General features: G+C 48.2%; 6 protein-coding genes across 6 annotated transcripts; 3 read left to right on the plus strand and 3 right to left on the minus strand.

Moving 5' to 3' along the window:
- The first annotated feature begins 121 nt into the window (after positions 1-121).
- On the plus strand, positions 122-5,134 carry SPPG_02836 (uncharacterized protein). The gene is made up of 19 exons (XM_016751123.1): positions 122-276; positions 345-409; positions 477-748; positions 808-1,528; positions 1,591-1,727; positions 1,790-1,917; positions 1,977-2,110; positions 2,177-2,353; positions 2,436-2,533; positions 2,605-2,988; positions 3,047-3,131; positions 3,196-3,497; positions 3,577-3,777; positions 3,840-4,026; positions 4,092-4,191; positions 4,254-4,402; positions 4,468-4,561; positions 4,614-4,820; positions 4,888-5,134. The coding sequence occupies exons 1-19, from the start codon at positions 134-136 to the stop codon at positions 4,907-4,909; spliced, it is 3,606 nt and encodes a 1,201-aa protein (XP_016610405.1). The 5' UTR covers positions 122-133; the 3' UTR covers positions 4,910-5,134.
- On the minus strand, positions 4,980-7,877 carry SPPG_02837 (fumarate hydratase, mitochondrial). The gene is made up of 9 exons (XM_016751124.1): positions 7,137-7,877; positions 6,985-7,073; positions 6,847-6,926; positions 6,428-6,775; positions 6,008-6,371; positions 5,844-5,946; positions 5,706-5,782; positions 5,546-5,644; positions 4,980-5,478 (listed from the first exon to the last, which is right to left on the minus strand). The coding sequence occupies exons 2-9, from the start codon at positions 7,069-7,071 to the stop codon at positions 5,158-5,160; spliced, it is 1,479 nt and encodes a 492-aa protein (XP_016610406.1). The 5' UTR covers positions 7,072-7,073; positions 7,137-7,877; the 3' UTR covers positions 4,980-5,157.
- A 149-nt stretch (positions 7,878-8,026) lies between these two features.
- Positions 8,027-10,410, plus strand: SPPG_02838 (uncharacterized protein). Its single transcript, XM_016751125.1, has 3 exons — positions 8,027-9,195; positions 9,255-9,505; positions 9,563-10,410. The coding sequence occupies exons 1-3, from the start codon at positions 8,044-8,046 to the stop codon at positions 10,149-10,151; spliced, it is 1,992 nt and encodes a 663-aa protein (XP_016610407.1). The 5' UTR covers positions 8,027-8,043; the 3' UTR covers positions 10,152-10,410.
- On the minus strand, positions 10,262-11,437 carry SPPG_02839 (signal peptidase I). The gene is made up of 4 exons (XM_016751126.1): positions 11,285-11,437; positions 11,025-11,218; positions 10,859-10,968; positions 10,262-10,793 (listed from the first exon to the last, which is right to left on the minus strand). Exons 2-4 carry the CDS (start codon positions 11,091-11,093, stop codon positions 10,409-10,411), a joined length of 564 nt encoding a protein of 187 aa, XP_016610408.1. The 5' UTR covers positions 11,094-11,218; positions 11,285-11,437; the 3' UTR covers positions 10,262-10,408.
- On the plus strand, positions 11,231-12,460 carry SPPG_02840 (uncharacterized protein). Its single transcript, XM_016751127.1, has 2 exons — positions 11,231-12,011; positions 12,078-12,460. The coding sequence occupies exons 1-2, from the start codon at positions 11,630-11,632 to the stop codon at positions 12,335-12,337; spliced, it is 642 nt and encodes a 213-aa protein (XP_016610409.1). The 5' UTR covers positions 11,231-11,629; the 3' UTR covers positions 12,338-12,460.
- SPPG_02841 (uncharacterized protein) lies at positions 12,459-13,496 on the minus strand. The gene is made up of 2 exons (XM_016751128.1): positions 13,342-13,496; positions 12,459-13,272 (listed from the first exon to the last, which is right to left on the minus strand). The coding sequence occupies exons 1-2, from the start codon at positions 13,372-13,374 to the stop codon at positions 12,616-12,618; spliced, it is 690 nt and encodes a 229-aa protein (XP_016610410.1). The 5' UTR covers positions 13,375-13,496; the 3' UTR covers positions 12,459-12,615.
- Between the last annotated feature and the right edge of the window lie 60 nt (positions 13,497-13,556).

The raw sequence follows: 13,556 nt of genomic DNA on the forward strand, positions 1-13,556 counted from the left end.
AACGACGACAAAAAGCAAGATACTCGCAACCTTTGGCATCACGTAATCTCCAAGCACAGTCACTAACCATCCATCGCGTTAGGTCAGAAAGCTGTCGTTTACGAAAACCCAACCGTTGACAAGGCGGCTCAAGATGGGATGGGCGGGCGCCGAGCCACAGCATGAAGTTATCGAGATAAATGAGCTGAGGACCAGTCCCTCTTTGGAAGCGACTCATACCGTTGTAGAGGAGCGGTTCCTTGCATATCATCACTTGTCGGCGGACGAGGCTCACAGGTGGTGCTACCTGCCATGCTCACAGTAGATAAAGCGACACTAATGGAAGTGCTGTTTATAAATGTTAGGCGGCTTTTGACTGCGGCTGATGAAGTAGTATCAGAATACCGCGCTAAGGCCTCCAACCAACAATGTAAGACAGGGGCGCCTTGTTGCTCAATGTCCAACTCTTTAACATAGGCTTGTTTGTCGTTTCCTAGCCATCACTGCCCCCATTTTCAAACAAAGCACAATCGTCAGCGCGCTGTCAGCACTCGGACTGATTGCCTTCTTTGTTTACGCCCGATTAGAAAGCTCACCCTACCAATGGCGCGCCACCGCTGCACTTGTGGAAGCAGGGCTCCTTCTTGCTGCTCTGGTGTGGAATGTATGGCTTCAGATGCGGGAGTGGAGGCTTACATCTATGGAAATGAGCATGCGGATTCAGTCAATTGTGGACCCATTGCGTAAATACGGTCTTAGTCGGAAGCCGGTACGTATTTTGTAGTGGTGTGGATGGTTGGGGGCCCTGCACTAACCGCATGTGATCAGGATCTAAAGTTTCCCACCTCGATTCCAACCGTGTCTATCAGCCGAGTAATACGAGACCAATCTGTTTATACCCTACCATTCAATTTGATCGTTGAAGATGATATTGTTCAAATGGCGTACGGTGACATTGCTCCTTGTCGGATCAAATACGTCAGCAGCCATTTCGATAATGCCCCTGGAACAGAGGACCAAGAATATATTCTGGAAAAGGGACAATTGTTTAAGCCAAGCCTTTTTGCTTCTCCTAATCCAACCCTGATGCGACGAGCAGCTTTAAACGAAGGACAGTTTCATTTCAGAGCGATGGAAACACCACTGAGGGATACACTCAAGAAAGCGCTCAACTTCCAACGGCCAGAGACAGTCATTGCCCGTCAATTCGTCGTAATACGCGATTATTACTTTACTCGGCTTTTTTGGGTCGTGCTGGGTGCAGCACTGTTGATCAATGTTCTCCGATACAGCATCAAAGCTGCCGTTCATTCAGAGTTCCGGGACCAAAGCGTGGAAATGCTTGTCGTTCTGCAAATATATACTATCCTTCCAATTTTACCTCTGGTTGTCCCAACGTTGTTTGTCATTATGAGGAGTTACGGAAATGCCCAGATTTTATCGCTTTTCGATGCGCTTCAGACGTCCAAAACGGAATTTGAAGATCAGGAGGATGTGGATGAGTTCGATGCTGCACCGCCACCCACAAAGGATTTGGTGTTGGATTGGGGTACGATCTTGAGCGTTGAACGGTCTTTTGTGGATTGCCAACTAATTTACCTGGTGATGCAGGCCTAGTGTGGAAACGCTTTTTGGATCAGTTTACCAATGTCGATGTTACCTTCCTTGCGCGAACCACTGGGTTAGTCGCGTCACTCGCTAATACGACCGTGATCTGCGCCATCGATCGTGAGGGCACGATTTCATTGGTAAACGAACCTTGTCGAAAACTTCCAGCCTGCTACTCGTACCAATGTTGTGTATCCTGTAGCCCACACCATCGGTAGAGCAACTTTTCTTCTTTGACGAGTCTGGTGACCCTGTCGTGCTTGACGTTGCGGAAGACAGCTCTGATCATGTTGTGAGGTTTCACGATAAGAATTGGCAAGAGTATATTTCGTAGGTATCTCGCTTTTGCATCTGTTACATAATGCATCCGACTTGACAAATTGCTGTAGCTCTTTGAAACCGCTTGGACTCAATCTACTCTTGAACACGGATTGCGGCGCTTCTCTTGGCCGGATTCGATTGGACCATCATCGAAAGTCCAATGGAATGCATTTGCATGGCCGGGTCAAATCAGCTCGGCAAGGTAACTGGCTTTCATAGTTTCCCCGTGTGAGTGAAAAGGTTTAATGCTTTTTCTTTATCCCATCAGCGTGCCTATGCCAAGTTGGTCGACAAATAGGCTTCTCTTCTGATGCTTTGAAGTCCTTTGTTTCCCAAAAGGCTATTCACGCCTTTGCGCCTTATCAAGCAAATTTGAGCAACGGACCGGAATACCATTTTGAGATTCCGAGTTTCTTTGCACAAGTCTTCAAAGAAGCAGCTTCTGGTATGTGTCGTTGGCATTCTTGTGTGGCAAAGGCGGCGGCGGTTTTGATGGAGCTCACTCATGGGTAGTTTTTGGGCGGTAGAGACGTATCAACTTTTTTCCGAGGGGAATGTGGATTTGATTATGGAGTCCTGTAGTGATTATTGGAATGGGAGGGGATTGGGGACCATGGACGAAGCGGTAAGTGTAATCCATGTTGGTTACTTAAATGTCAGGAAAACTCAACTCGTCTTACCCTCCCAAAAAAACAGGCCGAAAAGAAAATCTTTGAATTCTACCAAAATGCTATCATAAGCGATGCCCAAATCGTTGCGTACTCCTACCGCCCCATCCAGCACCCTACCACTCTAATCTCGAAAACCACCCACCCACCAATTCGGCCCTACGTCGACTCAATCTATTTAGAACTCGACAATCCCGTCGAAACCATTTCGAAATCCAGTTCTCTGAACAAGCTTTCAGACACGGAAAAGTCTCCCTCTGGGCGTCCGAGATCCAAAGGAAATCGCAAGCGATATTTGAGCAACATTGACCGGCTGCAGACACCGGGGGAAGGGAAGAAACAGGTTTATCATGAGATTGTCAAGGGGCAGACGTTCTTGAGTATGGCTTCTTTAGCGTTTTTGCCCAAGGCGGTGAGTTGAGCGTATTGCCGTTGATGGGTTGAGTGCCAAAACTTATAGAATGCTGTAGAATGTCATTGACTTTATTGAGGATTTGGGGTTGGCTGGTATCCGGTTTGTTTATTTTTCCTCTGCACCGGAACGTGAAAGTAAAGGTACGCTCCTTCCACAAACAGTTTTCGTCAGTCGTATCACACCAAACTGATTTCATAAAAACAGCCTACGCCGAACGCCTTGGCCTCGAAATCGATTGGAACAGCTGCATTCTCCTATCACCCGACAATGGGTCCACACCAGGGTACCTTGAGCTTCATGACATGAAAGCCAGACTACCACGTGGTGTCGACAAAATCCGGGACCATATTGAGAATGTTGATGACGTCCCGTTGCATGTCTCGCTTTTTGCAGAGTGTAATTCATACTCTGTTCGTGAGATGGTTCGGATTTTTCAGGAGCATGGGGAAGTTGTTTGTTGTGTTGGGAGTTCATTGAATGAGATGAATGTCGAGTGTTTTGCGTTGGTATGGTTTCTTTTCAATTTCGATGGGGTTTGGAGTTGGTTGTTTGGCTCATGTATTTTTTTTGTTTTTTGTGGTGCAGGCAGATATTAGTATCGCCATTGACCCTCTTAGTGTCCTCAAAGCTCGTAATCATGCTTCAACGGGTCCGTTATCCCCGTTGAATGTGGGAGCAGGGTTCACGTCTCTCCCATGTGCGTTCTCGTTACATAACGATACGAGTATATACAGTTTGAGCCAGATTATTAGGGAGGCGAGGACTATTGCTGATCATGGGCGACAGGTACGGAGTTTTCCGTTTGCTGTTATTTGATGAATCAGGGTTTTTTGATACTTTTTTTCTAGGCAGTTGTCTTTTACCTCTCATCCCAAACCAGTTTATGTCTTATCATGATCCTGTCTTATTGTCTCCTCTTTCCCCCCATCTTCACTGGATACCAACTCTTTTGGTTGTTGTGGATCATTCTCCCGCCTTTATCTTTGTCGTTTTTGTTTTCTCCGCATGACCCGCGGGTGATGACTACGATGCCTGGTATGTGGGTTTTGACAGTAGTGTTGGTATCTCGAATCAATTGGAGGCTGAATGATGAAAAACAGTCAAGAATACACATCACCTGAAAGACCGGTGGAGATTTGCCGTATATTTTTTGATTCGGTTTTCCGTACCGGTTGTACTTTGTGTTGCTGTTTTCGCCATGTACGTCTTTTGTGCATTTACCTCAACTGTCGACTTGGTAATCGCTGATTTTACTATCACAGATCCTTGTCGGTATTTAAACCTGATCAGCCCTCCGATTCAGTCTTTGGCGATTTTGGAATTTCGTCTTGGATGCATTGGAGTGATGGTGAGCAGTGGGCCTTACTGTATGCCCAAAACTGCACGCTTTTTGTGTGGGTGTTTTTAATGGGTGCGTTTCGTGTGGTTTGATTTATTACGCTTTTTGGATACGCCATCCTGAGTGAGGGGTTATAGTGTGTATATCGGCAACATGTTTGCATCGTATCGCGCATCTCAAATCATTCCCCCCGTATCGGAATCGGGTGTGGGTTGGCAGTGCGGTTACGAGGTTTGTTGGTCCTTACCAAAGTCGCATGCTAGTAACTCACACTTCATTGTAGTCTTGTACTGCAAACTGCCTTTTTCGCCATTTCCATCGCTCCACGCGGCCCGTACTCTCTCTCCCTTCTCCCCTGGTGGCTGTTTGTCATTGTGTTTGTGGGAGGACCAGTGCTGGCCGTGGGAGTGCAGGAAGCTGTCAAGATTCATGATCGCAGAGAGTGGGAGAGGTTCCAAAAGAGGAGTAAACTGGAGTTTAATACAAAGCTGTGAGTAATTTATGGATTTCGGTCTTTGGGTGTGCGGCGTTGATGATTATTTTCGTTGAATTATTAGGGGGATGCACTCGCCATTATGAGCGTCGCTGGCTGCTTACTTCTGGAGCAACGAAACTAAATAAGGAGATACGGAACGGGAATGCACTGGTCCTTCCAAGTTATCGAAAAGTTGACCAACGCAAGATCAGGTCCCATTGTAATAGAACAAACCAAATAAAAGGGATGCAAATAATGTTATGAGAAAACTTCTACAGAGAATCTAGAGCGCTGATAAAATACGAAATAAAAAAATGCTATCTACCGTGCTACGTTACCCAACCGGGTCTCATCATTTAGGTCCAATCATCTGTTCGGGCCTGACATACTTGTCAAACTCTTCCGGAGTCAACAGACCCAAGGACACAGTAGCCTGTTTCAAAGTAGTGCCCTCCTTGTGAGCCTTCTTTGCCGCCTTGGCTGCATTGTCGTAACCAATGTACGGGTTCAACGCCGTAACCAACATGAGGGATTCGTGGAGGAGGGAGGAAATGCGGGCTTCGTTGGCTTCAATGCCAGTGACACACTTGTCGGTGAAGGACACGGAGGCGTCAGCGACGAGGCGGACAGAGTGGAGGAGGTTGCGGATGAGAACGGGTTTGAAGACGTTGAGCTGTTATAAGGGAATATGAGTTTTGCATCTCATCAGGTTCCGTGAACGCGACGATTAGAATACGTACCTCAAAATGACCTTGAGCTCCTGCGACAGTGACAGCAGTGTGGTTGCCAATCACCTGAGCGCACACCATTGTCATGGCCTCGCATTGCGTGGGGTTGACCTGTTGTTCAGAAGCTTAAGGATACTGTGGGTCATACAAAACTATGGAAAGGCACTTGTACCTTTCCGGGCATGATGGATGAACCAGGCTCATTTTCGGGAAGACGGAGTTCGCCAAGACCGCAACGAGGACCCGATCCTGCACCCGACCGGGCGCATTAGACATTATTCTTCAACAATGGACGAGCAGTTCATCTTACCAAGCAATCGGATATCGTTGGCAATCTTGTTTAGTGATACGGCAATAGTGTTGAGGGCACCACTGGCCTCCACAATGGCATCGTGGGCAGCAAGGGCTTCAAACTGGGAATCGAACAAAAAAATCAGAAAATGCTGATGCTTGCGCGACTGATTATATGCGCACCTTGTTAGGGGCCGTCTTGAAGGGCAAGCCGGTATCCTTTGCAATCTGCTCAGCCACCTTGGCGTCGAAACCAGCCTTCGTGTTGAGACCCGTGCCGACGGCGGTACCTCCTTGAGCAAGGTTGTAGAGACGGGGAAGGGCACTCTTGACACGCTCGATACCATACGTGACCTGTTGAGCGTAACCAGAGAACTCTTGGCCAAGGGTCAAGGGAGTTGCGTCCTGCAAGTGGGTACGGCCAATCTTGATAATGTCCTTGAATTCGGCCACCTTGGCTTGGAGGGCCTTTTCAAGTTTCTCCAAGGCGGGGATCAATCGCTCGTGAATCTCAATAACGGCGGCGACGTGCATGGCGGTGGGGAAGCTGTTTTTATCGATATGAGCGCAATCCGCAAGATTATATGCCAAGACTCCACTTACGTGTCGTTGGAGGATTGACCATTGTTGACGTGGTCGTTGGGGTGAACCGGCTTTTTGCTACCGAGCTCGCCACCCAAGATCTCAATCGCACGGTTGGAGAGGACTTCGTTCACATTCATGTTGGTCTGGGTACCGGAACCCGTTTGCCAGACAACAAGAGGAAAGTGGTCCTTGTGCTTCCCAGCAATGACTTCGTCTGCGGCTTGAACGATTGCCTCTGCAATCTTTTTGTCCAAGTGCGTTTCGGAATTCACTTTTGCAGCAGCCTTTTTGACGATGGCAAAGGCTTTGATGACGGGGTACGGCATGCGTTCGGTTTCACCTCCAATGTCAAAGTTTTGAAGGGATCTAATAAAGAAAAAGGTCTAAGGAACTTTTTTTTCCCACAACCAACGTAAACGTTCAGCGCAATCACGTACCGCTGCGTTTGAGCACCCCAGTAGCGGTCCGCAGGAACTTGGAGCTCACCCATAGTGTCCTTCTCGACCCTGTACTGTTGCTAATCAAGGTATAAGCTGACTTGGCCATTGCAAGATTTGAGATTACGAGACACTTGCCAACAGAGACGAAGCAGTTGAAAATGTGCGAGGGTGCACTGGGCGCACACCAGCCCGGACAGAGAGCGTTGTCGCGATGCGGAACATTGCTGTCGTCGTCGACACGATGGTGAGCAACTCGCTCGTTCTTTACGTTTACAATTCCAACTCACCTGCTGCCAAATCTGTTGCTCAAAACCTTTTTTTTGGGAATTGCCCAAACTTTTGTCAAAGTCATTTTGGCAATTCATCGATTATTCTAGTCACGTGATGGCCTTCCGTGCTTACCCGAATTCCGAATGAGGATCCGCGCGACTAAGCCGACGACCGGGTGCGGTACGACCCGTCGATTTCCGAAGAGTCCAAACTGCTCACAAAGCATTTGGATAAAACCATTGGTAAACGATGCATGCACCCAGTGATGCACCCAGTGAACACCAAGGATTGTATTCAGTAATGTGTGTCAGTTCTCAGTAGAGTCTCGACATATGACAAGCTCATGGCACCACAGAGTCAAAGGATATATCATGCATCTTTTGGAACATTCTCTGCCAGATAACTTGCAAAAAATCGAATGACTCGAAAAGCGTCACACCTTCTCCGCCCGACAACAACAAAAGTACATCCATGTGCCCGCAGGAGGAGAAAATTGCGCAGACAGCAAGGCCAGTAGAAAGCTGAATGGAAAAAGTGAAAACACCTACGAGGACCATGCGGGGAGCTTCCAAATTCTACACAAAGAATGTGGAAATCGTATTAATGCAAGGGTAAAAATAAAAGCCATTCCGCACAGCAGCAGCTTCTGGCGCAACAAGCAAGAAGCAAACACGTTCTGTTGGGTGATCAGCCAACTCCCCTCGTGCAAATGTCCTTCCAATCAACGAAGGAAACCCATCAAAAGACCCAATGGAAAGAGAATTGATCACACACAACAACAACACTTCCAATCGGGACGTCATGCGATCACGTGGAGTAGCATTCACGTGACAATGACATGAACCCGATCGTTGATGACATCATGCCATTTTGGAAAAGACTCCGACTTTTAAACTCTGAAATTTTCTTTTTAAGTTGGGGACGATGCTGTTTTCCTTCCATTTGCTTTCCTTGTTTTTTGACTTGCTTTTTGATTCTCGCTGCATCACACGCTGCTACTGGATAGGCACCTTTCTTCTCCCGCCTCTCTTGTCGCTTGTCTATTCCTTGTCTTCTCCTCCTCCTCCTCCTTTATTGGCAACACACAAACGTTACATGTCACCTAGGTCTATTCCAGACGTTATCCCACGAGCCGCAGGCCCCGACGACGCTTCTTCTGAAGAGTACTCAGGGCCCAAAACAACCGACCCGCGCATTCACCCAGAACCGCACGTCACTCCACTTAAAAACCACATTGACGGCACACCCGACATTGGCAAACCATCCAATGGATGTAAGGGCCAGGAACAACAACGCGTTCAGGACGAGGAACTCAACAGAATTCTCAATTCACCACCCATAGTAACTTTTGAGTCTCCACGGAGGTCTTCGGACGACCAAAAACAACGCCAGCGCCATGGCCCGATCCTAAACCAAGACATTCTCGTTCAAGGCGCACAGCCCAACGGTGACATTGGGTCCCAAATCGACCACCCGGAAGCTCTCACTGTCGAGCCAGGCAAGACCCACACAGAAACTCTCGTCGTCATCCCAACACACTACGTATTCATCTTTTCCAACCCGCGCTCGGGCAACCAACAAGGCTTGCCCCTCGTTCAAATGAACATTCAACACTACCGCATGCGCGACCAGCCTCATGTCCAGGTCCAATTGTACGACTTTCTTGATGCCGAAGATCGTACGGCAGGCTTGAAATATCTCCACCTCATTGTCGCAAAACAAAAGAGTCTCAAACAGATCCATGTTTGGAGCGCCGGTGGTGATGGAACTCTCATGGGCGTTGTGGAGGGAATGCTCGACATGGGAATCGATGTCAACGACCCTCGCATTCTCTTTAGTGTCATCCCGTTTGGTACCGGGAATGATTTGAGTCAGGTTCTCGGTTGGGGGCGCTATGTCCCTGGAACGGATGTCGCGGGTACCCATCTGGAAGGCTTGAACCAGCTAGTCATGGCGAGGTTACAGGGGCATGTTACACTCTTGGACATTTGGGAAGTGGAACTCGAAACAGAGGAAGGGGGATGGGTGGAGGAAGCGGGAAGTGGGGATAGGCACCGCTACATCAAGCGCAAAATGGTACGCTGTTTTTTGGTTCATTTTATCAAAGGTATACCTTTGCTGATCGCTTGGCACAGTCCAACTACTCGTCTCTCGGACTTCAAGGCCGCGTGGGAGTCGGTTTCGAAAAGCACCGTCGTGGTTCGCGTCTTTTAAACGCATGGGAATACACTAAGCAATCCCTCAGCGTCGTTGCCCACGGTGCTCCCCATGTCACAGATGCTGTTCGTGCTCTTGAAGCTGAAGGCATGCTGTTTGAGTTGGACGGAGACAAATCGCTGCGCGTATCACATGAGCCTATCGAATTCATTATCCAAAACATTCCAGGGTAGGTCACGCTTTATTTATTGTCGTCCAATGCGCGTGCTAACTGATACGTTGACAGCATGTGGGGCCGACACGTTGACCTCTGGGGCGTCACCGAAATGTCTCGCAGCATCATCAAAGACCAACGTGGCCCAACCGACATGACACACTGGACTCCTCATGCAGCTTACGATGGCAAACTCGAAGTATTCGGCATCGGCACTCTCCGTTCTTACTTCCACAAGCAATTCCCCTGGGGCCGCAAGCACCTCCAACGCGTCGGCCAATTCCCGTCCCCATTCACCGTGCACTTTCACCCCCACTCCCACGTCCACGCAATGATTGATGGCGAATTCTACGAAATCCGCGGCGCAAAGAAATTAACCTATAAACGCATCATGCAGATTCGCATGGTGGGCAGTGCGCCCGAGAAGAGCCGATTGGTCCGTGATCTGGTCGAACACAGGGCAGAATTGCCTGGCCCCACTGGCGAAGGTGTGGAACCTGGAGTGGATTTCGAGGTGGGCAAGACAGAATACGGTGAAGAATCCAAGGAAGATAAGAGGGAGCGACATTTGAGTGAACATAAAAGTCGACATGGGACCCCTGATAGAAGGAGTCGGGAGGCAAGTGCAGAGCGACCGGTGATGAGTGAGACAACCCGATAGACGGAACAAAACTATTTCTTTTGCTTTAATCTTTTTTCGTTTTTTTTTTTTTTTGGTTTTTGGAATTCATCCCGTCCCCATACGCCCATGATCCCTATCTGAATTGCCCCCTGATACTTTTTTTTTTTTTGAGTCCCCTTGCTTTTAATTCACCATGCAAATTGATAAATATATAATACATACATTAGAATCCGTCATCGCATCCCTATTTTTCACTGCTACGCCATTAATGTGTCAGCCATGTAAAATTGTATCATCTACTTGTTCTCTGATTTTGATAACAAGGCACCCAGTATCAGCCCTACGACCAACCCCACCTTTACTACCGGGTATGCATTGACCCAGATTGTCAACATCCCCAAAAAGGGAAAAAATCCCCAAACTCGCCCAACAACTTCATGTCTCTCAACCCATATTTTTCCAATAGGATAAATCTCTCCTCCTCGATCATCCTCCCTATTATTATCTCCCTTGGTCAATACAAGGTCATGTGTCGCGTTCTGATGAAGTTGAATGACACGGTGCACGATTGGTATCGGTTTAGAATCAATCTTAAAGACCACTATATCGCCAATGTGTATTGGATGGGGGTTGGTGAGGAGGAGGATGTCTCCGCGATTAAATGCCGGATGCATGCTTTCACTGAATAGATTTTGTTTTTGATCAGATCAGAATGACTGGATTTATATGAACAGGATCGTACGTACGTCAAAACAACAACAACAGGCGATTCCGTCTGTGTCAACAATACCAATCCCTTCCAAATCATCATGGCGGTGGATAAAATCAAAAGTACAGATAGCACCTGATGTGTCGTCTGTCAAATTTGTTTAAACACATGGATGGCCACTTTGAGACCCAAAGGTGATGTACCTGACGAATCGGTAGAGCACGTATCTTGCCTCGAACGTCCATCCTCGATATGATATTTCCAGCACTCATGATTAACGGTCAAGTAGGCCGAACCTGTAGGTAAAGTGTAAACGCGCTACGTGGCAGATCAACTTGGAGGGTCGACTGCGCCACGTGCTGACTCAGCGTATGTTTGTGTTGTTTGCTCGTTGGATCTACGGCGGTCGCGGAGGTAGAGGCCAATATGAGAAGAAGCGTTTGAATGTACGTGTGTGCCTTACATGTTGCTTTGTGTGGTGGGGATGAGGAATCGTTTGCTGTTGAGCATTACAAGATACGATTAATGTCACATGGAATGTCGGTTCTTTTGGCATGGCAATGGAACTCTGGGGAAACGAGGTCTTGACTGCCGAGACTTCATCGCAAGACATTTCGGACGCTCTAAAATACCTCCTCGAATGGCCTGCTATGGCCTGCACAGCAACCCATAGCTCTACTGCCAAGTAAAACTGCTAGCTGTCCCAACACCACGTGACACACGCCTTGATCTTTCATGTGGCCTCCAATTCAAACTCCCACCTTGCCCATGCACAGAGACCCAGCATTTCCCACACACTCCAAAAGCAATGAACCTCATACTTGCTACAATCCTAGCCGCCATCATCGCCTACTTTTGGTTATCAACTACGAGCACCGCACCAGCTGAATCCTCCTTACCCATCAAGGCATCCACAGCAAAGAAACGCAAAAAGACCAAAAAGCCAAAAGATGCCAAATCCAGCGAACAAAAACAAAAGGATCCCGAAAAGACTATAGTTGCCTCACTAGTACCTACCCCACCTGCACCTACACCCACACCGGTAACCACACCACACACACCCGATATGCCCCAAGACACTGATGAACCCATACCCACTTCCCGCGTTCTCCTCGTCAAACGATCTGACCCAGATCTGGTGGCTTCAGAAGTGGAAGAGGGGTGGGAAATGGTGGCTGTTCCATCAAAGAGTACGTATAAACACTTCATACTCTACCAACGCTCACAAAAAGAACTAATGTAATTGCAAAATTTAGAAAAAGCAAGTAAAACAGAGAATCACGTACCCATCGCGTCCCAAGATCCAACAAAACTGACCAAAAAGCAGCGGGAAAATCTTCGCAAGGCGGCTCGGATCAAAGAGTCCAAGCAAGCGCTCCAGGAAGAGCAAGAGTCTCGGTTGAAGGGGTATCGGAGGGAACAGGAGAATGCGTGGCTTAAGCGGGAGATTGCAAAAGATCAGCAGAAACGGAGTAAACAAGTACGAACAGAGTGGGAGGGGCAGGGGATTTGGTAGTAGTCGGATGAGCGTGGATTGTGAAATGGGTGAAAAGTGTGTTTTGTATATATGGTATCTGTTTCTATTCGCACTATTTTGAATATTCAACTGCGGCGTTGCTCAATTTGGAAAAACAAAACATGATGCGATTGGAATCTTTTATAAATGGGCAAGGAAAACAAGTAGACCAACGGGAAATTAACACAAATAAAGCAGTAAAATGATCTGGGTATCTACAATTAAATGCCACACCCACGCACGTTTGAAGAAAACGTCAAATGTCACTAAAATAAAATCTATCCAAAATGCATCAACACCGTTTTACCCTTCTTCCCCTTTCGTCCCCTCTCCTCATTTTTCTCCCCACTCTGTCCATCCTCGGATTCAGATCCCCACGCCTGACCCCCAATACGTCCATTGATGGGTCGAGAAAGTGCAGGTCGAGGGGCTCGTGTAGGTAATCCCGGAAACTCGTCCTTGTTCGCAATACGAGCTCCGACTCCCCCGACTGCTCTCGAATGGGGTCGATTGGGTTGAGAGGCAGTCGTGGCAAAGGATGGACGGGGTGGTGGGGCAATAGAGGGTTTAGATTCGGAATCGGACGAAGAGCCTTGTTGTTGTTGTTGTCCGCCTGAAGCGAGGTGTGCAAAGGTGACAGGCGTCTGCTTTTCAGCGTCATCAAGCAAATTCGATCCGGCCGCTTGATCCCGCTCATGGATGTTCCGCGCCACTCGTTCCCAGACCGTTTCCTGTTTTTCGGTAGGATTGCGGAGAGAGTTCGATCCCCATCCGCCTCGGCTAAAGCGTTGTTTGCTCGCATTGTTTTTGATGACGAGCACACGGGCTGATGAGGGTGCTGAGGTTCGGGTGTCAGGGAGGACAGAGGATGGTGTGGCCGCGGATGAGGCATATGAAGGTGTGGAGGGTTTGCTCGGAGCGGGAACGTCGTTCGCCTGTAGAGCAGACGGGATTTGAGTGAATCCAATGTCGGACCACTTGGAAGGGAGAAGATTTCCTTTTACCTTGACTTTCCAATCATTCCATGCCCTCAACATTTCGTTCCGCTTCTCGTTCTGTGCAGTGACCCTATCGTCGGACCGGTCCCTTTCGTTTTCCCTTGCTCTTGTTGTACGCCGCTAGTGACCAAGTCGACCTCATCGGGTACCGTGTCGGGACCGATTCGCTACGCGCATGCTTTGCGGCCTCGTCTCGCATCTAGCACTTTGCAGTTTTCTGC

This window comes from Spizellomyces punctatus (genome assembly GCF_000182565.1).
Source record: "Spizellomyces punctatus DAOM BR117 chromosome Unknown supercont1.4, whole genome shotgun sequence".
Classification (NCBI taxonomy): domain Eukaryota; kingdom Fungi; phylum Chytridiomycota; class Chytridiomycetes; order Spizellomycetales; family Spizellomycetaceae; genus Spizellomyces; species Spizellomyces punctatus.

Coding starts and splice junctions, on each gene's coding strand:
- SPPG_02836 (XM_016751123.1), top strand. CDS start 134: ATGGGATGGGCGGGCGCCGAGCCACAGCATGAAGTTATCGAGATAAAT. Junction 277..344: donor TCGGCGGACGAGGCTCACAG/GTGGTGCTACCT, acceptor TATAAATGTTAG/GCGGCTTTTGACTGCGGCTG. Junction 1,529..1,590: donor GGATTTGGTGTTGGATTGGG/GTACGATCTTGA, acceptor CTGGTGATGCAG/GCCTAGTGTGGAAACGCTTT.
- SPPG_02838 (XM_016751125.1), top strand. CDS start 8,044: ATGCTGTTTTCCTTCCATTTGCTTTCCTTGTTTTTTGACTTGCTTTTT. Junction 9,196..9,254: donor GCTACATCAAGCGCAAAATG/GTACGCTGTTTT, acceptor CGCTTGGCACAG/TCCAACTACTCGTCTCTCGG. Junction 9,506..9,562: donor ATTATCCAAAACATTCCAGG/GTAGGTCACGCT, acceptor ATACGTTGACAG/CATGTGGGGCCGACACGTTG.
- SPPG_02840 (XM_016751127.1), top strand. CDS start 11,630: ATGAACCTCATACTTGCTACAATCCTAGCCGCCATCATCGCCTACTTT. Junction 12,012..12,077: donor GGTGGCTGTTCCATCAAAGA/GTACGTATAAAC, acceptor TGCAAAATTTAG/AAAAAGCAAGTAAAACAGAG.
- SPPG_02839 (XM_016751126.1), bottom strand. CDS start 11,093: ATGAGTGCTGGAAATATCATATCGAGGATGGACGTTCGAGGCAAGATA. Junction 10,969..11,024: donor GTGCTCTACCGATTCGTCAG/GTACATCACCTT, acceptor CAAATTTGACAG/ACGACACATCAGGTGCTATC. Junction 10,794..10,858: donor CCTGTTGTTGTTGTTTTGAC/GTACGTACGATC, acceptor AAATCTATTCAG/TGAAAGCATGCATCCGGCAT.
- SPPG_02841 (XM_016751128.1), bottom strand. CDS start 13,374: ATGTTGAGGGCATGGAATGATTGGAAAGTCAAG. Junction 13,273..13,341: donor GGAATGATTGGAAAGTCAAG/GTAAAAGGAAAT, acceptor TCTGCTCTACAG/GCGAACGACGTTCCCGCTCC.
- SPPG_02837 (XM_016751124.1), bottom strand. CDS start 7,071: ATGTTCCGCATCGCGACAACGCTCTCTGTCCGGGCTGGTGTGCGCCCA. Junction 5,947..6,007: donor TCAAGACGGCCCCTAACAAG/GTGCGCATATAA, acceptor TTCGATTCCCAG/TTTGAAGCCCTTGCTGCCCA. Junction 5,479..5,545: donor GAGCTCAAGGTCATTTTGAG/GTACGTATTCTA, acceptor CCCTTATAACAG/CTCAACGTCTTCAAACCCGT.